The sequence below is a fragment of the Bufo bufo genome, chromosome 10, assembly GCF_905171765.1.
Source record: "Bufo bufo chromosome 10, aBufBuf1.1, whole genome shotgun sequence".
In the NCBI taxonomy this organism is placed as follows: Eukaryota; Metazoa; Chordata; class Amphibia; order Anura; family Bufonidae; genus Bufo; species Bufo bufo.
The window spans coordinates 87954607-87979230 of record NC_053398.1 but is presented as its reverse complement, the minus strand read 5'-3'; the positions used below and the strand labels follow the sequence as shown (position 1 = coordinate 87979230).

General features: G+C 45.4%; 1 protein-coding gene and 1 long non-coding RNA gene across 4 annotated transcripts in view; one reads left to right on the top strand and one right to left on the bottom strand.

The window, feature by feature from the left end:
- The window catches only part of SF1 (splicing factor 1), a 43643-nt gene that overhangs the window by 7274 nt on the left and 11745 nt on the right, over nt 1–24624 (top strand). The window contains exons 1-4 of one of the 3 annotated variants that reach the window (XM_040410831.1): nt 5527–5546; nt 8451–8576; nt 11870–11945; nt 23761–23913. In XM_040410831.1, coding sequence (XP_040266765.1) covers nt 8522–8576; nt 11870–11945; nt 23761–23913 — 284 coding nt within the window. In that variant the 5' untranslated portion in view covers nt 5527–5546; nt 8451–8521. Of the gene's footprint in view, nt 1–5526; nt 5547–8449; nt 8577–11869; nt 11946–23760; nt 23914–24624 lie in introns of those variants that run through there. The other 2 variants (XM_040410830.1, XM_040410832.1) reach the window with 2 other exon arrangements.
- Nucleotides 6376–11863, bottom strand: LOC120981231. Its single transcript, XR_005774651.1, has 3 exons — nt 11316–11863; nt 8128–8134; nt 6376–6416 (listed from the first exon to the last, which is right to left on the bottom strand). It is a non-coding gene; the product is annotated as an uncharacterized LOC120981231 (long non-coding RNA).

Genomic DNA, 24624 nt, shown 5'->3' with positions numbered 1-24624 from the left:
CAGCGAGAACTCAATGCTCACAGGGGATTTCTCAAACAGCTATTCAGTGGGGGATCCTGGGTGTCAGACCCCCACCAATCAGATGCTCATGACCTATCCAGAGGAGTTATGAAGAGGTGGAAAACCCAGTTTAAAGTGAAAATTAGTTGTCACCAAGAGGTTAAAATGCAGTTGTGCGCCAGGAGTATTAACTTCAAAATCTACAAAAAAAGGTGGCATTTGCTTGAGGGTTTTGCCAGTTTTGGGCTCTGTTCACAAGTGATTGATTAGCTGCATATTTTCTTCAGCAGTTCTGCTTTTGATCTGCAGCAGAAAACGTACTGAAGGGTGCATTCACACGATTGTTACAGTAACGCTACAGATTAAACTGTTTCATTCTTTGCATTGGAAAGAATGAAATCCGCAGTATAAATTGTAGATTTCAAATCCGCACCACAGGTCAGTTTCTGCTGCAGACTGAGAATTACTGAACATGGAAATCCGTGACTCGAAATCGTCAGCTAAGGCTACTTTCACACTAGCGTTCGGGGTTCCGCTTGTGAGCTCCGTTTAAAGGCTCTCACAAGCGGCCCCGAACGAATCAGTCTGGCTCCGCTTGGCCTCCGTTCCGCTCAGCAGGCGGACATCCGAATGCAGCTTGCAGCGTCCGGGTGTCCGCTTGCTGGTGCGGAGGAAAACGCATCCGTCCAGACTTACAATGTAAGTCAATGGGGACGCATCCGTTTGAAGTTGACACAATATGGTGCAATTTTCAAACGTTATCCGTCCCCCATTGACTTTCAATATAAAGTCTGGACGGATCCGTCTGACTAACTTTCACACTTAGAATTTCTTCTGAACTATAATGCAGACGGATCCGTTCTGAACGGATCCCAACGTTTGCATTATAGGAGCGGATCCGTCTGTGCAGACACCAGACGGATCCGCTCTGAACGCAAGTGTGAAAGTAGCCTTATCTGTCAAGTGTGAACCCAGGCTTTAAAGGGGTTGTCTCACTTCAGTGGCATTTATCATGTTGAGAAAGTTAATACAATGCACTTACTAATGTATTGTCTTTATCCATATTGCTTCCTTTGCTGGCTGGATTCAGATTTTCACTTCCCCCCACGTCAGCACCACAGAGAGGCTCCGCGTCCAGGGACAGAAAACCTCCAGAATAAAAAAGTGTAGCCTCTCCCACCTCAGTGGTTTCCTGTCCCTGGAGTGGGAGACCTGCAGTTTTTCCTTTAGGTTCTTGCCCATGGACATCCCAGAGAGGCTCTGGAGGGCTATGTGGCACATATCTGCTGGGGTCGCCCATATGTTGGGCTGGCAGGACCCTAGGAGCCGGTGGTAGTACTAGGCTGCCACAGGGCCTTTTGCGGCAGGTGCGTGTGCGCTCCTCAATGGGAGTGAGGCCACTCGGGAGCGCTTTGTAATGGAAACAGCCCCATGTGGGACCCAGCATGGATCGGGTCTTCCGAGCTCCAGTTTTCCTGTACATGCGGTCCAGAGGAGAAGGAGACATCGAGAGAACTGACGTGTTTTCCGGTAAGGCATGCGTTCCACATGACACACTTCCGTTTAGTGAAGCCGGATGTGTGTTCCGCAGGTACAGGGAAGGGGCAGGAGCAGTCAAAAGGAGGTCAGAATGCTGGGAGATGCCGGCGTGGTTGTAAGGCTGCTTCCCATCAGCTGGATATGCCTGCTTTCCCTTTTCCTGTGCATGCATATTGAGATATAGATATACACACTGCTATTCCTCCTCTTACATTAGAATCCTCCAGGTGAGGAGTTCTATCCCTCCACATCAGGGCTATATTTGAGCTACCCCATCCTTTTGCCAGACAATCAACCCAGCTCTGAGACATGGAAGAGGAAAAGAGACCAGACCCGGCAGAAGGAGACGTCCCGCCGCTGGTACTTGGCTGATTTGAAGTGGGTAAGTGCTCATCATTTGACATGAGACTGAAATATGGTTGTTCTTTAGACAAGGCTTAAGAAAGTTTTGGCTAAGAGAATGAATAAGGAATGCGCATTGTGTAGATGTTCCCTGTTGCCCTCATATGATAAGAAGCTGTGCCTGCCGTGTAAAGAAAAGACGGTGGAGGAAGAATCGCCAGTTTTTCTTTGAAGAATATTAAATCGCTGATCAATGTGAAAGTCTCCCTAAGGTCTTGTAAGCGCCAAAAGAAGTCTGTAGAGGACTGGGGGTCAGAAGTGGATTCCTCAGCTGATCGTGAGGAAGCTTTAGAAGCAGAAGTCTCAGATGACATGGAGGGTAGGCCGTTGTTTCCAGTTGAAGACACTGACAAGTTATTTAAGGCTATTCTCTCCACTCTGGATTTAGAAGCTGTTAAAGAAAATAAATCAGTGGTTGATTCGGTGTTTGAGAAAAGAAATAGATCTTTCTCGTTGCATAAGAGTGTGTTAGCTCTCATTGACAGAGAATGGAAGAGACCGGATAAAAAAAGCATTCATTACCAAAGGGTTTAAAAAAGTATCCCTTTGAAGAAGAGTCTTCTTGGGATAGGGCTCCAAAGATTGACGTCGCCTCAGCATTTAGACCTAATATCGTTGCCACAGTTACAGCTAGATCCATGGGTATTTGGTTAGAGCGGTTAGAATGACAGATTAGAGATGTCCAAGAGCAGATTTTAGCTTCTTTGCCTACTCTACAGAAGTTTTTATTTAATTTTTTTGGTTGAAAAATTTAAGTTAGAGATTTGTCCTCTAAACGGAGATTGTGTAGTATTCCTTGTCAAGGTCAGTTTTTGTTTGGCCCGGATAGGGTTGAGCGGTAAACCGGTGTCAACGATATACTTAGTTATTAAGAAACAGCGATATGGCGATATTGCTGTTTCCAAATAACTGCGGTATTTGATGTCATAGGAGCGGTCATATGCGATATGCGTGCTGACCGCTCCTAAATCTGTCAGCCCGCCCCCTGCATTGTGCATATGCGTACCGTACATATTACTTCCTGCAGCGGCCGCCCCCGGCTCCTCCTCGCTCCCATATTCAAGTCTCCGCCCACCGGCCGAGCACAGGAGCGAGGCATTTAAAGTCAGTTAGCTGTCTGTGTCCAAGCCAAGTTGGGGAAAGAGGAGTGAGACCCTAACGGCCCAGGTTGTACGTTCTATCTTCATGCGGCCCTGCCTGTAAGCTGCACTGCACATGGTGATGGCACGTGATAAACCATGTCTCCCTGTTGCCCCCATACAGGAGCAAGAAGACATTACTGTATGGGGGCCACAAGACATTATTGTACTGATGGCGGAGGGATTACAAATTGTTGTCCCATACAGTATGTCACCCTTTGGCCCCCTTACAGTATAGTTCCTAAGTCCAGACAGTGTCTCCTTGTGCCCCGCTGCCTGTCCATACAGTATAGAACGGCTCCTTGTGGCTGCGTCCATACAGTATAGAACGGCTCCTTGTGGCTGCGTCCATACAGTATAGAACGGCTCCTTGTGGCTGCGTCCATACAGTATAGAACGGCTCCTTGTGGCTGCGTCCATACAGTATAGAACGGCTCCTTGTGGCCCTGTTTTTTTTCTTCTAAATGGGTATTTATCGAGATATATATCGTTATCGCGATAAATTTCTTAATATAGTTATCGTGGGAATATTTTTTTTGTCGCCCAACCCTAGGCCTGGAGCTAGGTACCTCCTAGAGAAAGCAGCAATTAAGAGGTTTCCAGGGTTTTCCCCTGGGGCCTCCTCAACTCCCTTTGCAAGATCCAAACGTCCCTTTCGTTCATCAACCAGATTTTAGGGTAGGGGGCAATTTAGTGATAAAAAACAAAATCCCAGGTTTAAAGGGGTTAGGGGGAAGGGCTTCCTGTTTAGAGGGTCCTCCTCCCAGCCTAAAAAACCATCACAACATTGACGCCAGAAGTTCGGTGGGAGGAAGACTGAAGTTTTTCCTTCCCGCATGGGAAAGAGTGGCAGGAGATTGGGTAAGGAGGCTCATAAGGGAAAGTTTAAAGTTAGAATTTCACGCAAGTCCTCCCCAAAAATTTGTAGTCACAGGGCTTCGGGGCTCTCAGATTATGGAAATGGAAGTATTAAAATTGTTAGATAAAACAGGTGCTTATTCCAGTCCCAGTGGCAGAACAGGGGAAGGGTTTCTACTCTACTGTTTCTAGTGAAGAAACCAGACAACTCCTTTTGCATAATTATAAACTTAAAGCAACTAAACAAATTCCTTCTCTTCAAGAAATTCAAACTAGAGACTGTAAAATCAGCTGTTTATCTCCTGTATCCCAGATGTTTTATGGTGATCCTAGATTTAAAAGACTCATATTACCACATCCCCGTTCATTCTGCGCATCAACAGTTCCTCAGAGCGGCAGTGACCATAGAGGGAAGTGTTAGTCACCTTCCATTTCAGGCTCTTCCGTTTGGCCTTTCCATGGCCCTGAGGATTTTTACGAAGCTAGTAGCAGAAATAGCCTTGTTTATAAGAAAAAAGGCAATCTTATTCCTGCCTCATCTGGACGATTTTCTAATCATGGCAAGCTCACATTAAAATTGTGCAATGGCCGTGCAGAAGGTGACAGATTTTAGAAAAATTAGGATGGATTATAAACCTCCAAACATCCAGAATTGTACCAGAGACTCGTCGGGTATTTCTGGGTCTGCTCCTAGACTCGGGCAGTCTTTCTGACGCAAGAAAAGATATTGTGCATCCAGGTAAAGTTGAAGATGGGACGATCGATCCCAAAATTAACAATCTGAAAAACGATGTTGGTTCTGGGGTTGCTAACTTCCTGTATTCAGGCATTGGAAAGGGCCCAATTCAATACGCGACAACTTCAGAAAGAAATTCTCCTATCACTAAGTAAGATTGGAGGATCTTTGGATTCAGAGATAGTAATTTCCAAAAAGACACTAGAAGATCTGTCCTGGTGGGAAGACGGTGCTAATCTGAGTCAGGGGATTCCTTGGTGTTACCCCGACCCAGTAGTGGTAACAATGGATGCCAGCCCTTGGGGATGGGGAGCCCACTTCTTAGTCTTTCAGGGTCAATGGTCTCCAATGCAAAGAACTTTCTCCTCGAACAGAAAAGAGCTGCTAGCAGTAAGATTGACTCTGAAGACTCCGAAGAACTTTGCTTTTTGGATAGAAAGAATCTTCAAGGCTGTAGACTGAATTGTTCCAGTGAGAGGACCTAGGTTTTCCCCCTGGGATTTGAACCTAGTGTTAAATGCCTTAACGAGGGAGCCTTTGGCGTCCTGTTCAGTGAAGTTTCTTACTTTTTTAAACTAGTCCTGTTGGTAGCGCTAACATCTGCTAGAAGGGTTAGTGAGATTTGGGCTATATCAATCCTCCTTTTGTCTATTCCAGATGACAGGGTTATTCTTGGACCAGATCCAAATTTTTTACCAAAAGTTCCGTCTAAGTGTAACAGGCTCCAAAAAATAGTCCTTCCGCCTTTTTTTTTTTCAGAGACCAAGAAGGTTTTTCATTGCCTAGATGTGAGGAAGTCTTATGCGTTATCTAGAGGTAACCAAGGATTGGAGGGAGTCCTCTGCTTTGTCTTTTTCTGGCATTTAATAAGGGTAAGATGGCCTCAAAATTCCCATAGCCAGATGGATTAGGACAGTCATTTCTCTGGCTTACTTTTTTTCAGGAAGTCCTCCTCCTCCATCTGTGAAGGCACATTCTACTCGTGCAGTTTCTACCTCTTGGGCTGAGGGGGATAGCGTCTCTATTGAGCAAATATGTAAGGCTGCCTGATGGTCTACCTTCTACTGTCACTATCGGCTTCAGCTAAATGCTATGATCTTCTGTTTGGGAAGAAGGTGAAGAAGGTTCTGGAAGTTGTTTCCCACCCTTAAGGAAGGGGGTTCTCTGTGATGCTGTCGTGGGGGAAGGGAAAATTAATGATTACACTCACTGGTAATTGGATTTTCCAGACCTCACAACAGCACCTTTCCTTATTCCCTCCCTGGTGTTCACGTTTCTGGTTGTGTTGCACGGGGTGTAGCCCAAAAATGTATTTGTTTGGAAAAACTAACTCTGGTTGGAGTCACTCATGCTCTAAACCACTGAGGTGGGAGAGAGGCTTCACCTTTTTTTATTCTGCAGGTTTTCTGTCCCTGGAGGCAGATCCTCTCCCTTTTGGTGCTGTTGTGGAGTCTGGAAAATCCGATTCCACGGTTACACACAACCCCGCAATCCATCAGTAGTGGTTGTGCTTGCACACTATAGGAAAGAGCACTAGTCTATGTGCTCCCATGGTCCTGGCCACTAGAGAGGCTGACACATTCCCCCCCCCTAAAGTGTGCAAGCAAGACCACCACTGATGGATTGCAGGGTGGTCTGTAACCATGGAAACAAGCAGTGTACAATGTGATGGAAAATTGAACGCAGCCAGCAAAGGAAGCAATATAGACAATCGCAATACATTAGTAAGTGCCTTGTATTAACTCTCTATGATAAATGCCACTTACTAAAGGTAGACAACCCCTTTAATGTGACTGCTAAGGGGTTAGACAACTGGATGGGTACAGCTAATGTACTAGTCATTAATAATGAAAATCTTGGACTTTTCAGATTTTACTGTCCTTTGGAAAGAAATGGTAGTTGTTTGCCATTTTTAAAGAGTACCTGTCGCCAACCAAAAGAACTGGCATTCATGTATAGTGCTGTTTGCCTTGTTTCCCTGAGCATGGCAACTTGCAGTCATGATTATGGGACCCTGAAGGCGCTCGATCTGTTAATCCGGAGTGACAGAGGTGCGGCCGGTCACTCTTTATTACTAGGGGAGGTTTCCTCGCATCATGGCTTCAGGCTGGGCCACCGTAGAGGATTGGAAGAGCTGAGCTTCCAAAGACTAGCAAACCTTAGCAGCCAGCGCTGCTGACCAGAAGGTAATTACCTTGTACATATCACAGCCCAAGCTGTCATATACATTGTGCTGTCAAATCACATCCCTAGGCACCAGGGGATAGATATGTGACATACAGTATGTATAAGGTAATTACCTTCCCCTCAGCAGCACTCCCGGGCTCTCTCGTGCTGCAGCAGCTGCTAGGGCTTTTGGGTCGTCTTGTCTTGAGGCAGGGCCTGTAGGGCTCTTCTGCTCTTCAGAGGCGGCGTCCCACTCAAGTGTAAGGAAGACGCAGCCCCATCTACAGCTATAACGGTCTCTTGAGATCATGCTTTAACTTCTTTCTCTGTGACTGCGATCGTCACACCAGAGAGAAACCTCCTCTGCTAAAGAGGACTGACTGGCTGCACCTCTGTGCTAGTCGTTCCGAGTTAAAGGGTTTGTCTGAGTTATGTAAAGAAAACTATAGCACTGTAAATCTGATAAAATATACGTTTCCCTGGTTCTCTTCTGGCCCTTTGCTTACCTGCAATAACAACCTCTGCCCCTCCTCCTGCTCTGCTAAGGGAGTGAATACAAGTCCAGCAGCATGTTGTATGTGTAGAACTACAAGTCCCGGCTGTACAATGACACTGCTGGATACACACAGGATCTTCCCCCTACCTGTTCTTGTGCAATGCTCTGCAGAACCCCTGTTGGTTCCTGTACCCAGCATGTCTCCTCACTGCCTGCAGCTACTCGGTAAAGCCTTCAGCCCTGATTCTGTGCAGCTAAAGGGGTTAATGTTTTTCCTCAAGAATCCACCAGAGAGCAATAAGCAGGGGGCGTGGCCAGCGCAGCGAGGTCTTGGCAGTGCAGGGGCCGCGGCCAGCGCAGCGAGGTCTTGGCAGTGCAGGGGCCGCGGCCAGCGCAGCGAGGTCTTGGCAGTGCAGGGGCCGCGGCCAGCGCAGCGAGGTCTTGGCAGTGCAGGGGCCGCGGCCAGCGCAGCGAGGTCTTGGCAGTGCAGGGGCCGCGGCCAGCGCAGCGAGGTCTTGGCAGTGCAGGGGCCGCGGCCAGCGCAGCGAGGTCTTGGCAGTGCAGGGGCCGCGGCCAGCGCAGTGACGTGTACAGACACATCTTTCTCAGGCTTGAGCAGGGAGAGAGGCTGACATCACAGGTCATGTGATCCTTGGTGAAATCTGAGAAACCAGGCACTGGAGATAGTGAATTGTGAAGTCCTTACATCTGCCTAGTTACAAACATACAAAGAACAAAACTCAGACAAACCTTTAACATATCTGGCGCTGCAGTTCTTTTGTGTTGGTCACAGGTGGTCTTCATGTACAACCTGGTAGATTCTCCTTATGGTCCAGTCTCTGGGAAGCATGTCCTGGAGCAGGAGGAGCTGAGCAGATTAACCCCCTAACAGTCACATTAAAATTGGAAAAACCCTCCCAAAAATATAACCTTTTTTTATTGTAGCTTTTTAATACGCGTATGCAGTAAATCTTGTTCGAACAGTATTGCATTTTTAACCCTGTAGTGACATAATTAATTTTAGCCTTAAAGACCAATACTATTTTCCCTCTGTGTTCCAGCAGTCTGGAAATTCTTAATTCTTTAATGGTAAAACATACTTCTGTGTTTTCAGATTTCAGCCGAAAAAGAAAACGCAGTCGCTGGAATGATGAGACTCCGGACCAAAAGACCATCATTCCTGGGATGCCAACAGTCATCCCTCCAGGGCTCAGCCGTGAGCAGGAGAGAGCCTATATAGGTAATGTCACGTTTCCTCTTTTACTGTCAGTTAAATGGTAAAGTTTACTTTTCAATTACTTGTTAGAATTTAATTGGCAAACCTTGTCGTAAACATAATTGTATTAATGAGAATAGGTTTTGTTTTAGAGATCAGGCGTTAAAGAATTTCCAAGAAACTAATATTTTATGAAAAACGTTAAGCCTTTAACATCACAGAAGCTTTAATTTAGTAGTGTTAAGTCGGTCAGGGTGGACACTGAATGCTATTGGCGTTTCAAATAGAATCAGCACCAGAATATACTTGTCATAAATTGCCATAACTTGCAGATATCATAGAAACCCGCATTGGTTTTGATGCTTTTTTTAATTTTTTTAATTTACAAAGTGGACAAAACATTATTCCCACAAGAATTGTTCATCCGCATACTGTCCGTTCAGATCAATGGGACATTCACATATCCATGTGTCCGTTGCAATAAACATTGCATATCATACTCTGGTCCATTTGTGCGGATTAGACTCTCAAAGTAAAGAGGTTGTCCCATTACGTCTTACCCCGAACCGCAGGTCCGCGGTCCGACTGCTGAGGAGGCACCTGCCGATCACCAGAACGAGGGAGACAACAAAGTACAAGCACTCGGCTATCTCCTGCAGCCACTCCATTCCAACAGGGGAATACAGCCCCCTCCTTTCTTTTGATCAGTGAGGGTCCCAGTGGTCAGACCTCTGCCTATCCAGCATTTATTCCCTTTCCTATGGGCAAGGAAATATGTTGTAATGGGACAACTACTTTAAATTCTGGGGGTGGGAGTCTGACACTCATTGCTGGAGGAAGCTCTGTTGTGGCAGTGTCTGGGTCCTGCCCCTCAACTCCCAGCTGGACGTCAGAGTGCTGTTTAGACAGTGTGGTTTTTAGGTACCTACCTGAGCCGCTGTTTCATCAGGTGATTGGCTGCACCTTTAGTCCCTAAAAGGACTAAAAATTTAAGTAGAAGAAAAAAAGTTTTAGAAATAAACACAAGTGTGAACTCCAGTCACTCTGCTTTTCCAATTTTACATATGAAAATAAAGCATTAACAAACATATTTGGTATCGCTTTGGCTGAAAATGTCCTGTCAAAATCCCCAACAAAACAAAAACTGCACATACAAGGCACCTCTCACAACATATAAAATATGTACAATTTTTTTTTTTTAGAGCAGAGGACTAAGTATTTACCCCTTCAGTACTGAGCCACTTTTCACCTTAAAGAGGACCTTTCATCAGTTTTAACATAGGCTAATTATGGTATTACCTTGTAGGGCGCCCCCCACTGATGCCATGGATGTTTTCTGTAGTGCAGGTAGCGTACCAAGCAAAGCAGCAATCAGAAAATAAAGATTAGAAGACCAGAAGAATGTGTTATAATATAAATAATTGGTTTGATTAAAGGGGCTGGCCAGTTTATTTTCATAAATGTGCTTTTAAACACCAGTTTGTGACACTAATAAATAGTTATTACACGTTATTCACTGATTACACTGTTAGTAAAGTCAACTGCGTGGCCATCAGGTCCAGTGGAAGCACATGCATCCATTGAAAACCCCTGCATGTTGAATAAGCGAGTGTCATCAGAAGTCTGTTCTAACAAGGGGTGCTCAGAGGTAGTTAATCTGCTGAACTTGTAATAAGGGTCCATTCACACATCCGTGTGTGGCAAAATTGCGGAACAAATGCGGACCCGTTTTGTGTGAATGGACCCTAACTGCGTAATATTGTCACATTATGGTGTTTTCAGGATGTTTCTGAAAATAGTGTCCGACAAACCCTTCAAGGCCTTGTTCAGGTCCCCACATTTCAGTCCATATTACAGCTGCAGAGTTCAGACCTTCAGCAAACAGTTAAGTGAATGGGAACTGAACTGCAGTTACCCAGCACGACCACTACACTTTGCACGGAGCTGTTCTGTCAGGCAGGCTTAGAGGGATCAGCTGATTTCTGGGGGTGTTAGGCCTCTCCGGTCTTATATTGATGACCTATCATGAGGATAACTCATCAATATAGTTTAACCTGGAAAATTCCTTTAAGGCTACATGCACACAACCATGCTGTTTTTGCCGTCCGCAAACCGCCGATCTGTGTGCCTTCCACAATTTACGAAACGGGCGGCCCATTGTAGACATGCCTATACTTGTCTGCATAACAGACAAGAATAGGACCTGCTATTTTTTTTTTGCGGGGCCACGGAACGGAGCAACGGATGCGGACAGCACACGGAGTGCTGTACGCATCTTTTGCGGCCCCATTGAAGTGAATGGGTCCGCATCCAAGCCGCAAAAACGGCGGCTTGGATGCGGACCAAAACGGTTGTGTGCATGAGGCCTAAATCGGTAGTCACTTCAGCAAATAGCATTTTTGGAGAGAAAGTTAATACAAGGCACTTAATGTATTGTGATTGTCTATATTCCTTCCTTTTGGTGGATTCCTTTCCATCACATTATACCCTGTTCATTTGAATGGTTATGACCACCCTGCAATCCAGCTTGTACACTATAGGAAAAAGCACCAGTCTGTGTGCTCCTGCTGTCTCGGTCAGCACTTTTTCCTATAGTGTGCAAGCACGACCACCACTGATGGATTGTGGGGTGGTCGTAACCATGGAAACAAGCAGTGTATAATGGGAAGAAAAAATGAATCTAGCCAGCTAAGGAAGCAATATGAAGAATCAAATACATTAGTAAGTGCCTTGTATTAACATTCTCTACATGATAAATGCCACGTGCTGAAGTGACACAACCCCTTTAAGGGTTAATGCAGTTGCGTCTGAATGAGGCCTGATACTGCACTAGAGATGGCGTTTCCCGAATGCTGATCCACATTAGTCCATATTTCCTGCTGGTCCTGAGCCTGCCTGGTTATTAGGATCTGATATATGATCATTTTTCTGGTGCTGATAGTAATGTATAGAGTTTACATTAAATCGTGACTGCTTGTTTATGTTGGGGGTTAATGTCCATCTTTTGATGTTATTTTACTAGTCTTTTGTTGTGTAACTTGTATGATGTAATTCTAGTGCTGTCTGGGGCATAACTGACCAGATAACTGGGGTAAAAAGTTCCTGTTCAGAATTTCCTGCTTATGGTAAAATATGTGACACCGGTTCAATAACCCTAACCTATTGACAGCCATGTACAAGATTTGTCAACTGTTAACACATTCTCTTCCGGTCATAACTTGTATTGAATCGAAATGTTATGGGTTTGATTTTACTCCTTTTTGGGTTTGTAACAATTTTCTCCCGTTCCTTTTGTTTTCTAACCTGCTTTCTTCCAGTTCAACTACAAATTGAGGATCTGACTCGCAAGCTTCGCACGGGAGACCTGGGAATACCCCCTAACCCAGAAGACAGGTTGGGATACCCCCTCCATTCGCTTGTCACCTGACAGTAACAGTTTCATCTTCTCTTGGGCTTGTTAATATAGTAACCTGTATATTATGGCATGTAAGCAGGGTTTCACTTAGTGGAATTATCTTGTGCTCTCCTGACATGTTGGGCTGGGTTCGTACTGTTTTTTTTGTTGCTTTTTGAAAAACTTTCTTTAAAAAAAAAAAAGCAAATGTGTTTTTAATCAATATTGTTAAGGCTCCTTCTAGACGAGCGAGTGAGTATGCAGCAGCTTCCGTCCTGACCTCCCAGCACTGCCGGGGTCGCATAGCATTATATTGTTTTATGTTATGTGACCCTTAGCATTATGTCAGTCTTATCCAATACATTCCAGAACTGTAAGGGTTACATAGCATAAATCAATATAATGCTATGAGACCCCGTCAGTGCTGGGAGCTCAGGACGGGAGCTGTGAGTCCAATGTGTGGAACTCGCTCCTCTTAAAGGACACCAAGTGACCCGGTAAAATGTCCATTGAGGAGGGGTTGGGGTGTTAATGCCAAAAACATTTACCTTCTCCACGTGTCTCGGTCAGAGTTCTACAGCTCTGGGGTCTGCTGGACCGAAAGTGTGACACTGTCTACATGCGTGTGACTGCTGCCAGCCGTGTGTACGTAGTCTCAGCGTTCAGGTGCCATTCATTCACACATCACCGCTGAGGTCATTGGTTGGCCAGGAGTGGTCATTTCCAGGTAGACTGTCATCTTTCTGATCCAGCAGGAACTGGAGCAGCAATACTGGAACCAGGACACCTGGTACAAACAGCTCAGAAATTTTACTGGGGTTTGGAGAGCCCCTCTATTTAAAAACACAAAAGACATGTGTTTGTCGGAGTACCCCAAATACAGTATCAGGCCGGCGTCAAGGTTTACTTGCCTATTGGATACTTAGACTAAATGCAGAACTAAGAGCTACATGTGTGCACATAGCTGAGGACATGTCCCCCAATTCACCTGACTGACTCTTGTGATCAGTGCTAATTGTCTCCATTGGCCAAGTACTTTCAAGTCAGGTCGTTATGTTTTGGACCATTTTTTATCGGTCTAGAGACAAATCCTTCTTTTTATTTCTAGATTAGGTTTGCTGCATTTGTTTTTTAACTATGTTCCCCGATGTCTGGTATTTGTATCCCATTATTTGCCTGGTCAGGACATGTCTTTAGCTGTTGAATATAAATAAAAGGTTCCGCAGCTATCCCGTCACTGAACTTGTTCTAAATAATTTCCTGCTGCAGTATACGCAGGACGGCAGCCTGCATGTTGAATAAGCGGCCGGGCGGTTGACTGATCACTCTGGGTCTGGCTTCCTAACCCCACATCAGTCCAGCTGATTTCTCCAGGAACGTGCATGTTCCTATTAATCGTTGCCCTTACAAAACATGGCCTGGCAGATGTCTAGAGTTGGGATTGCCCCTTATTAGTGCATCCGGGTGCTCCACGTTTCCATAGCAATGCAGGAGCACTATGCTGTTAAATCCTGAATGATAAATAGCGTTGCCTTCTGTCCTACACGGAGTCTCTCCCATGCACCACTATGTAAGTTATGGAAACAGGAGCGCCGGCTGCTCAGCAGTTTCCATAACTCTTTCCTTGACCAACGCTTAGTCCGATGTCGCCCGTGGATACAGTGCAATGGGACAGCTCCCTTAGGCTACATTCACACGACTGGCGCTATATAGAAAATGCCCATTCTTGTCTGATTGCGGACAATCACAGATTGAGAATAGGACATGCTCTATATTTTTGCGCTGCAACAGATCAATGGATGCAGACAGCACAGTGTGCTGTTCGCATCTTTTGCAGCCCTATTAAAATAAATGGGTCCGCACCAGTTCCACAAGTGTGGAACACATGCAGACCCATTCATTCAGTCTTGTGAATGTACCCTTAAAGTGCAAAAAGTTTGATAATCCATCTGGTGCCCACCAGGTATAGTTGACTCCAGATTAAGGCCTCATGCACACTGCAGTTGTTTTGGTCCGCATCCGAGCTGCTGTTTTGGCGGCTCAGATGCGGACCTATTCACTTCAATAGAGCCACAAAAGATGCGAACAGCACTCCGTGTGCTGTCCGCATCCGTTGCTCCGTTCCATGGCCCCTAAAAAAAAAAAATATAGCATGTCCTATATGTAAAGGCTGTCCATGCCGTTCCGCAAATTGCGGAACGTGCAAGGACGCCATCTGTGTTTTGTGGATCCGCGATTTGCAGACCGCAAAACACACCACGGTTGTGTGCATGTGGCCTAAAGAAAATGTACCCTATTTTTTGCTTTATAAGGCACACCTGATAGACGCACCTAGGTTTTAGAGGACAATAAGAAAAAAATATTTTTCATTAGAGCTCAGATCAGGCCAGCAATCAGACTTCAGATCAGCCCCAATGCAATTTATTAGCCCTCCATGCCATATGGGCCCCCATGTCATTAATTAGCCCCATTGAGTCCACGGTGCCATTTATTAGCCCCCATGCCACAGATAAAATAAAAAAAAAACACTTTACCGTATTTTTCGCCCTATAAGTCGCACAGGCCCATAAGATGCACCTAAGTTTTAGAGGAGAAAAATAATGAAATGGAAAAATGTGTTCCGTTACGGAAAAAATGTTTTCAGTTACGCCTCAGGTCAGACCACCCAATGTAAATCAGACCTCAGATCAACGCCCCCATATGTCAGCCATCAGCCCCCATATGTCAGCCATCTATTAGCCCCCATATGTCAGCCCCCAGCACAAATCAAATAAAAATAACTCACTTACCTCTCCTGCTCCTGGACACCACCGCTCCTCACCATCGCAATCCTCTTCATCCTGCTGTCGGCTGCGTATTGCTGCGCACAGTGTGAGGTTACAGAGCGCCCTCATGCTGTGTGCAGCCCTGCCCAGCCGATAGCAGAGGACCAGGAAGCAATGAGTAACAAAGCCTTCACTGCTTCCCTGTCCTCCGGTACTCATGGGCTTCCACTTTGGGGGGGGGGGGGGAGTGTGTCTTATGGGGCGAAAAATACGGTACCTCTCCTGCTCCTGGACGCCGCTGCTCCTCACCTCCAGCGTGCTCTGTCTTCCTGCAGCGTCTGTGCTGTTCCCCGACACGCACAGCGTAAGGTCAGAGCGCCCTCATGCTGTGTGTAGCCACAGCACAGCCGAGGACCAGGAAAAGGGGGGGAGGGGGGGGGGGGCATCTTATAAAGTGAAAAATACGGTAATATCTGGAAATACTGCATATCAAATTTTTTTCATTCTCCTATTAGAAATCTCAGTACAGCTGAGTATAGCTGCTGTTAGGACGTTATTTGTGCTAGAATTCAGTTTTGGTCCGGTTTGTATGCTTTGTAGCTGAGATTCAGGGTGCACTTGGCTGTAGGAAGCCCTGAGTGTCCATATGAAACGTGCCCTCGCCCCATCTCTGCCTCCAGTGCCTATGTACCGTATTTTCCGGCGTATAAGACGACCCCCAACTTTTCCATTTAAAATATAGGGTTTGGGCTATACTCGCCGGATAAGACTACCCCTGAATGCCCAGCCCTCCCTGTCTTCAAGACTATCTTCTCCAGTCCAGGGAACTGACTGGGATCTGTGGATGGCACTGCTATGGGGAGGGGGATCAGTGGATGGCACTGCTATGGGGAGGGGGATCAGTGGATGACACTGCTATGGGGAGGGGGATCAGTGGATGACACTGCTATGGGGAGGGGGGATCAGTGGATGACACTGCTATGGGGAGGGGGGATCAGTGGATGACACTGCTATGGGGAGGGGGATCAGTGGATGACACTGCTATGGGGAGGGGGATCAGTGGATGACACTGCTATGGGGAGGGGGATCAGTGGATGACACTGCTATGGGGAGGGGGATCAGTGGATGACACTGCTATGGGGAGGGGGATCAGTGGATGACACTGCTATGGGGAGGGGGATCAGTGGATGACACTGCTATGGGGAGGGGGATCAGTGGATGACACTGCTATGGGGAGGGGGATCAGTGGATGACACTGCTATGGGGAGGGGGATCAGTGGATGACACTGCTATGGGGAGGGGGATCAGTGGATGACACTGCTATGGGGAGGGGGATCAGTGGATGACACTGCTATGGGGAGGGGGATCAGTGGATGACACTGCTATGGGGAGGGGGATCAGTGGATGACACTGCTATGGGGAGGGGGATCAGTGGATGACACTGCTATGGGGAGGGGGATCAGTGGATGACACTGCTATGGGGAGGGGGATCAGTGGATGACACTGCTATGGGGAGGGGGATCAGTGGATGACACTGCTATGGGGAGGGGGATCAGTGGATGACACTGCTATGGGGAGGGGGATCAGTGGATGACACTGCTATGGGGAGGGGGATCAGTGGATGACACTGCTATGGGGAGGGGGATCAGTGGATGACACTGCTATGGGGAGGGGGATCAGTGGATGACACTGCTATGGGGAGGGGGATCAGTGGATGACACTGCTATGGGGAGGGGGATCAGTGGATGACACTGCTATGGGGAGGGGGATCAGTGGATGACACTGCTATGGGGAGGGGGATCAGTGGATGACACTGCTATGGGGAGGGGGATCAGTGGATGACACTGCTATGGGGAGGGGGATCAGTGGATGACACTGCTATGGGGAGGGGGATCAGTGGATGACACTGCTATGGGGAGGGGGATCAGTGGATGACACTATATAGCATCTTATGCTATGTGTCATCCACAGATCCACCCCATGACAGTGCCATCCACAGATCTCCCTCCCCATGACAGTGCCATCCACAGATCCTCCCATAACAGTGTCATCCACAGATCCTCCCATAACAGTGCCATCCACAGATCCCCCTCCCCATGACACTGCCATCCACAGACCCCCCCCCCTAAACACTGCCATCCACAGATCCCTCCCCCCCATGACAGTGCCATCCACAGATCCCCCTCCCCGACGCTCAGAGGAGTATACATTTATTAACTGTAACTTACTTTAAATGAGCGCTCATGTCTTTACTAAGGGTACCTTACTCCCAGCTCTGGTAATAGGCAGTGCGGGCGGCACTCACTGACGTCACGCGCCTGCGCCACCTAGTGGGAGGAGCAGGCACGTGACGTGAGTGAGCGCCACCCGCACTGCCTGTTAGCGGAGCTGAGAGTAAGGTACCCTAGTAAAGACATGAGCGCTCATTTAAAGTTACAGATTAGTTAATAAATGTATACTCCTGTGAGCGGCGGGGCCCTGTATATTCTAACCCCCAGGCAAGCGTCCCCGTCACCATGGGAACGCCTGGGGGTTAGAATATACCATCGGATCTGAGTATACCCGGCGTATAAGACGACCCCCGACTTTTGAAAATAATTTTTAGTGTTAGAAAGTCGTCTTATACGCCGGAAAATACGGTACTTTGTTTGCTTTAAGTTTTAAGTCCAAACCCTCAAAGCTTACACAACCACTCAGGGCAGACTTCCCACCCTGGGTTTTTCTGTAATTCCACATCAAAATCTATGGCAAAATTGCATTGAGAAGTGAATTTCACAGAATAAATGAATTTGCTGTGTACTTAACCTCCTCAGGACCGCCGTACGCAGGATTGCGTCCTGGCGGCGGCCCTGCTCTTCTCGGTGGACGCATATATGCGTCCTCTCGCGATAGCCGAGATTTCCTGTGAAAGCGCGCACACAGGCACGCGCGCTCACAGGAACGGAAGGTAAGCGAGTGGATCTCCAGCCTGCCAGCGGCGATCGTTCGCTGGCAGGCTGGAGATGTGATTTTTTTAACCCCTATCAGGTATATTAGACTCTGTTTTGATAACAGCGTCTAATATACCTGCTACCTGGTCCTCTGGTGGTCCCCTTTGTTTGGATCGACCACCAGAGGACACAGGCAGCTCAGTAAAGTAGCACCAAACACCACTACACTACACCCCCCCCCTGTCACTTATTAACCCCTTATCAACCACTGATCACCCCGTATAGACTCCCTGATCACCTCCCTGTCATTGATCACCCCCCTGTAAGGCTCCATTCAGAGGTCCGTATGATTTTTACGGATCCACTGATAGATGGATCGGATCCGCAAAACACATACGGACATCTGAATGGAGCATTACAGTGGGGTGATCAATGACGGGGGTGATCACCCCATATAGACTCCCTGATCACCCCCCTGTCATTGATCACTCCCCTGTAAGGCTCCATTCAGACATCCGTATGTTTTTTACGGATCCACGGATACATGGATCGGATCCGCAAAACACATACGGACATCTGAATGGAGCCTTATAGGGGGTGATCAATGACAGGGGGGTGATCACCCCCCTGTCATTTTTCACCCCCCTGTCATTTTTCACCCCCCTGTCAGGCTCCATTCAGACATTTTTTTTGGCCCAAGTTAGCGGAATTTTTTATATATTTTTTTTCTTACAAAGTCTCATATAAAAAAATAAAATCTCACATGAACTCACCATACCCCTCACGGAATCCAAATGCGTAAAAATTTTTAGACATTTATATTCCAGACTTCTTTTCACGCTTTAGGGCCCCTAGAATGCCAGGGCAGTATTAATACCCCACATGTGACCCCATTTCGGAAAGACACCCCAAGGTATTCCGTGAGGGGCATATTGAGTCCATGAAAGATTGAAAGTTAGCGGAAAGGGAGACTTTGTGAGAAAAAAAAATAAAAAATCAATTTCCGCTAACTTGTGGCAAAAAAAAAATAATTTGATGAACTCGCCATGCCACTCATTGAATACCTTGGGGTGTCTTCTTTCCAAAATGGGGTCACATGTGGGGTATTTATACTGCCCTGGCATTTTAGGGGCCCTAAAGCGTGAGAAGAAGTCTAGGATCCAAATGTCAAAATGCCCTCCTAAAAGGAATTTGGGCCGCTTTGCGCATCTAGGCTGCAAAAAAGTGTCACATCTGGTATCGCCGTACTCAGGAGAAATTGGGCAATGTGTTTTGGGGTGTCATTTTACATATACCCATGCTGGGTGAGATAAATATCTTGGTCAAATGCCAACTTTGTATAAAAAATGGGAAAAGTTGTCTTTTGCCGAGATATTTCTCTCACCCAGCATGAGTATATGTAAAAAGACACCCTAAAACACATTGCCCAACTTCTCCTGAATACGGCGATACCACATGTGTGACACTTTTTTGCAGCCTAGGTGGGCAAAGGGGCCCACATTCTAATGAGGACCTTTAGGATTTCACAGGTCATTTACCTACTTACCACACATTAGGGCCCCTAGAATGCCAGGGCAGTATAACTACCCCACAAGTGACCCCATTTTGGAAAGAAGACACCCCAAGGTATTCCGTGAGGGGCATGGTGAGTTCCTAGATTTTTTTATTTTTTGTCACAAGTTAGCGGAAAATGATTTTTTTTTTTTCTTACAAAGTCTCATATTCCACTAACTTGTGACAAAAAATAAAAACTTCCATGAACTCACTATGCCCATCAGCGAATACCTTGGGGTGTCTTCTTTCCAAAATGGGGTCACTTGTGGGGTAGTTATACTGCCCTGGCATTCTAGGGGCCCAAATGTGTGGTAAGTAGTTTGAAATCAAAATCTGTAAAAAATGCTCTTTGGAAGGTGGGCCCCTTTGCCCACCTAGGCTGCAAAAAAGTGTTGTGCAATGTGTTTTGGGGTGTCATTTTACATATACCCATGCTGGTTGAGATGAATATCTTGGTCAAATGCCAACTTTGTATAAAAAAAAAATGGGAAAAGTTGTCTTTTGCCAAGATATTTCTCTCACCCAGCATAGGTATATGAAAAATGACACCCCAAAACAAATTGCCCAACTTCTCCTGAGTATGGAGATACCACATGTGACACTTTTTTGCAGCCTAGGTGGGCAAAGGGGCCCACATTCCAAAGAGCACCTTTCGGATTTCACCGGCCATTTTTTACAGATTTTGATTTCAAACTACTTACCACACATTTGGGCCCCTAGAATGCCAGGGCAGTATAACTACCCCACAAGTGACCCCATTTTGGAAAGAAGACACCCCAAGGTATTCGCTGATGGGCATAGTGAGTTCATAGAAGTTTTTTTATTTTTTGTCACAAGTTAGTGGAATATGAGACTTTGTAAGGAAAAAAAATAAAAAATCATTTTCTGCTAACTTGTGACTAAAAATAAAAAGTTCTATGAACTCACTATGCCCATCAGCGAATACCTTAGGGTGTCTACTTTCCGAAATGGGGTCATTTGTGGGGTGTTTTTACTGTCTGGCCATTGTAGAACCTCAGGAAACATGACAGGTGCTCAGAAAGTCAGAGCTGCTTCAAAAAGCGGAAATTCACATTTTTGTACCATAGTTTGTAAACGCTATAACTTTTACCCAAACATTTTTTTTTTTATCAAAGACATGTAGAACAATAAATTTAGAGAAAAATTTATATATGGATGTCGTTTTTTTTGCAAAATTTTACAACTGAAAGTGAAAAATGAATTTTTGTTTTGCAAAAAAATCGTTAAATTTCGATTAATAACAAAAAGGTAAAAATGTCAGCAGCAATGAAATACCACCAAATGAAAGCTCTATTAGTGAGAAGAAAAGGAAGTAAAATTCATTTGGGTGGTAAGTTGCATGACCGAGCAATAAACGGTGAAAGTAGTGTAGGTCAGAAGTGTAAAAAGTGGCCTGGTCATTAAGGGTGTTTAAGCTAAGGTGGCTGAAGTGGTTAATAGTTGTCTCACTTCAACAAAAGGCCTTTATTATGTAGACAAAGTTAATACAAGGCACTCACTAATGTATTGATTGTCCATATTGTCTCCTTTGGCTTAATTCCTTTTTCCACCACATTATACACTGCTAGTTTCCATCCTTATGACTACCCTGCAATCCAGCAGTGATGGCCATGCTTGTACATGAAGAAAAAGCGATGCAGCGGTGAGCCGTGTGATTACAGCTCCACTGTCAAGTGGGGAGCTGTCCCATTGAAGTGAATGGAACAGCGGAACTGTAATTACTCTGCGCCTGCGCTAGCGAGCAGGTAAATGAAAGTGAAGGCAGCGCTTGTACCAGTGCTGCTTTCTCTTCAGCAGCTGATCAGTGGGGGTGCCGGGAGACAGATCCCCACCAACGTGATATTGATGACCTATCCTCAGGATAGGCCATCAATATTAAAAAGTGGACAACCCCTCTGTTTTTGGTGGCAGGAAACAGCGATTAGCTCGTCCAAATGTTTATGGAGGCAGTCAGTCTTTTCTGTAGGATTTTTCGATGAGTAGAATAGCATAGTCTGCTGTACTTTTCTACCTAATAGAAAAAGAAACTTGAAAGACCAATTACAAGTAAATTGGATCAGATAGGGCCTGTTAAGAGCAGAGGCTGCGACTACTGTGTGCCCAGAGCCCTGGTCTCTAATTTTGTCTGGAGAGCAAGCAGATTTCCACTAACTGAATTGTTTTTGTCTAAAATGTAAGTTTGATAGTTTTATTTTTTCCGATATTTGCTGGTATTTTTAACCTTCAGCCTAAAGAGGAACCAGTCGCCGCTCTGGACTTGTCTTTTGCCGTAAATACTTCCATTCCTAGTGTACTTTCAGTTCTGGAGCATCTATTCTTATGACTCTATGATGTGCTATTTCTTTCTTATTCCTACGAGAGTTTTATGAATTGTCAGCAGCTTGCAGTAATGTCTGACTAGAGTCGCACTGGTAACACCTAACAGTTTATCTGTAGGAATAATACAGGAATGGCACAACATAGTACCAGAAGTATAGATGCTCCAGAATGGTCACTCCATGGAGAATGGCAGTAGTTACATAAACTGACATGTCAGGAGAGGGGACCGCTCCTCTAAGGCGCTCTTGTCAGTACTTTAGCAGAAAACTCTTCAGATGAGAGTGCTGCCTTATGAACACAGCAGGCCGGACGTGAGCAGTGTTCAGGGCTGGTGGGGGTTCTCTTTAGGATCTCGGCCCCTGCTCCAGCCAGAACATGATCAGTTTTGCCTGTTGTGCTCCTGTATGTGATAAAAAGCTTAGTTTACTGGTTTACAGCTTTAGTTTCTCATTTAATCTGCATGTTACAATTTCCATGTAGGCTAGAGTATCAGTATTCATTGCTTGCATTCAGAAGAGCTTTGCAATTATGCTTTATTTCTTCTTGAATAAAGCCTCAGTCTTCATGGAAAGTTTTTCTCCACCAACCTTCCAGAGTAATGTTCATTGAAGGGCTCCAGCTAGGTACAGCTTCCCCGTGCGGCACGAGTGCTCCCTACCGACACATGTAGTATAACGGGTAGGGCCTCCTGGAAAGATTGGAGATTTGTGGCTCTTCCCAGGTTGTTCTGTATGTGATTGGCCCCATGACGTCAGGGTTTATTACCTGATCTCTTGACATCAGTTGAGCGCTGTCCAGATATTCTGGCTTCAGTAACAATTTTCTTTTCTCTATCCCAGTTTAAATGTCTCCAGCAGTTATTACGATGACCATTTATAGGGCAATTATTCCACATATAGCCGGTTTCTGTCATGCCACCTTAACCTACCCTGTTCTCTCAATTCCTAACTCACTGTTTTGGCTAAAAAGCAGGTATTAGAGAAGTTAACTGTTGTCTTAATGGTTAACAGCCTTTTTTAAACAGGTTTTAAAACATTGGGCCCAACTTAAAAAGGTTTGTGAGCAGATATGAATTAATGACTCTAATGTTTTTCTCCCTCAAAGCAGCCCTCAAATTTATTTGCATTTTCGGCTGAATATTTAACCTCATTTACAGATTTAACCTGCTGACTTTCTCTCTAGTCATCAAAATGACTTTTTTTTTTCTTCTCCTTTTGCCCAAGCATTCTTTTTACCCCTTTCCTGCGTATCACTGTCTGAACATGATGTGAGTCTAGCAGGGGCAATGGGATCATCTACTTATAACCTTTTCCATGGAAATATATTTTGTCGCTTACTTTCCATCTTTATAAATATGAAGGTATATCTTCCATTATGGAAGAGGCATGGGTAAGACCTTATGAAGAAGCCTGCCAGTTTCCTTACCTTCTCAAATGTCTCTACCCACTTTTTAAACTGGACATCTCAATGGGCATATGCCACGTTAAGCTAGAAGGTAGAGATTGCAGTAATAGTTGGAGCATCGGACTAGGATTTATTAAAGTATGTTGTCATTTTCAGTGGACCTTGTGCAGCAGTTGAAGAACTTTTGGTTTGATGCTTACAGCTGTCAAATATTGGCACCAAAATGTAAAATACACTTAATCAGTTTTAAAGGGAAGCAATCGCATATGGTGCCTTTAAACTACCGCCATGGAGTTGTATAGGGTTATGAAGATGTCACTTTAAAATTTCCTGCATTGGTGCATGCGTAATCAATCCAGTTAGCGGTCTTAGAGGTCCTCTGGTGCCGGAACTACTCGGCTACCATTGTACAGCTGCTCCCATTCACTTCAGCTGGGATGCTGCTGCTGCCGCCGTAAAAGTGCCATTTTACAGTGACATTTTGGTGGAAGTTTAATGCTTTCATATGTAATTACAAGTTCCCTTTAGGATTCTTAGCCATGTGTTTTCTTTCACTACTACTAGTTTATATTCATGGAATATCAAGTAGTGTAATGTTAACAAGATTTTTTACTTTTAATCTCTTAGCCCATAAATGTCTCCTCCTGCTAGGGTGCCACAGATGGCACTGCTAACAACTCATGTTCAAGTAGCATTGTAATGATGAATATAGCAGCCATATGTAATACTGGAAATGTATATACCTGTGCATTAAAGAATAGTTCTCTTTTTGATATTTTGTGTTACTTGTTTTTTATACTGCTTATTCTCCCTCCATGCAGGTCCCCATCTCCTGAACCCATATATAACAGCGAAGGGAAACGTCTTAACACCAGAGAGTTCAGGACACGTAAAAAGCTGGAGGAGGAGCGCCATAACCTTATCACTGAGATGGTTGGCTTGAATCCGGACTTCAAACCTCCAGCAGATTATAAGTATGTACATTAGGGTTAATTACATGTGGACGGTGGAATAATTTTAATGACACTGAGTTTGAGTGGGTAAAAGTCTTTACTCGTTTTACCACTCCCCTGCCGCTGCTGTTTGGCTGTAGCACTGGTCCCTGATTTACACCGAATGTCGAGAAGCAAGCGTTCCTTCCCAGATGTCGGCTGCTCGTTCAGTCAAGGAGACTGCTGCTTGTAAATTCGGCAATCTTAACGGTATGAGGACGAGGGATCGATGTTGCAATCCTGTCCTCATACAGATTCATGGTGATCTGCTGCCAAGAAGCCATGACTGGTGATGCCTACATGAACAGGATCACCTGATGAATCAGTGTTTCACTTGTTCAGTGGGTGATCGGTGGTACATTTACATGGCCTGATTGTCAGGAGAGGTCGTTCTTGATGATCTGCCCAATTCTCGGGCTGTGTAAATGCACCATAAGCCATTTCTGGCATGTTGAGACAAAGACCAGCAAGTGTAGAGGAGCAGAGACTGGAACAGCAGCCAAACAGTAGTGGCAGACAATTGGCCGCACTCACCCTGTTTTTAATTAAAAAAAATAAAAATCTTCTAAATTAAAATAAAGCTACAAAGTATTCTTGCTGTGTAAAGATTGCTTATCATTTTCTAATTAATGACGGTTGAGGGACTTTTTATTTTATCCCTCCACTCCTGGTCATTGCTTTATCTGAAGATCA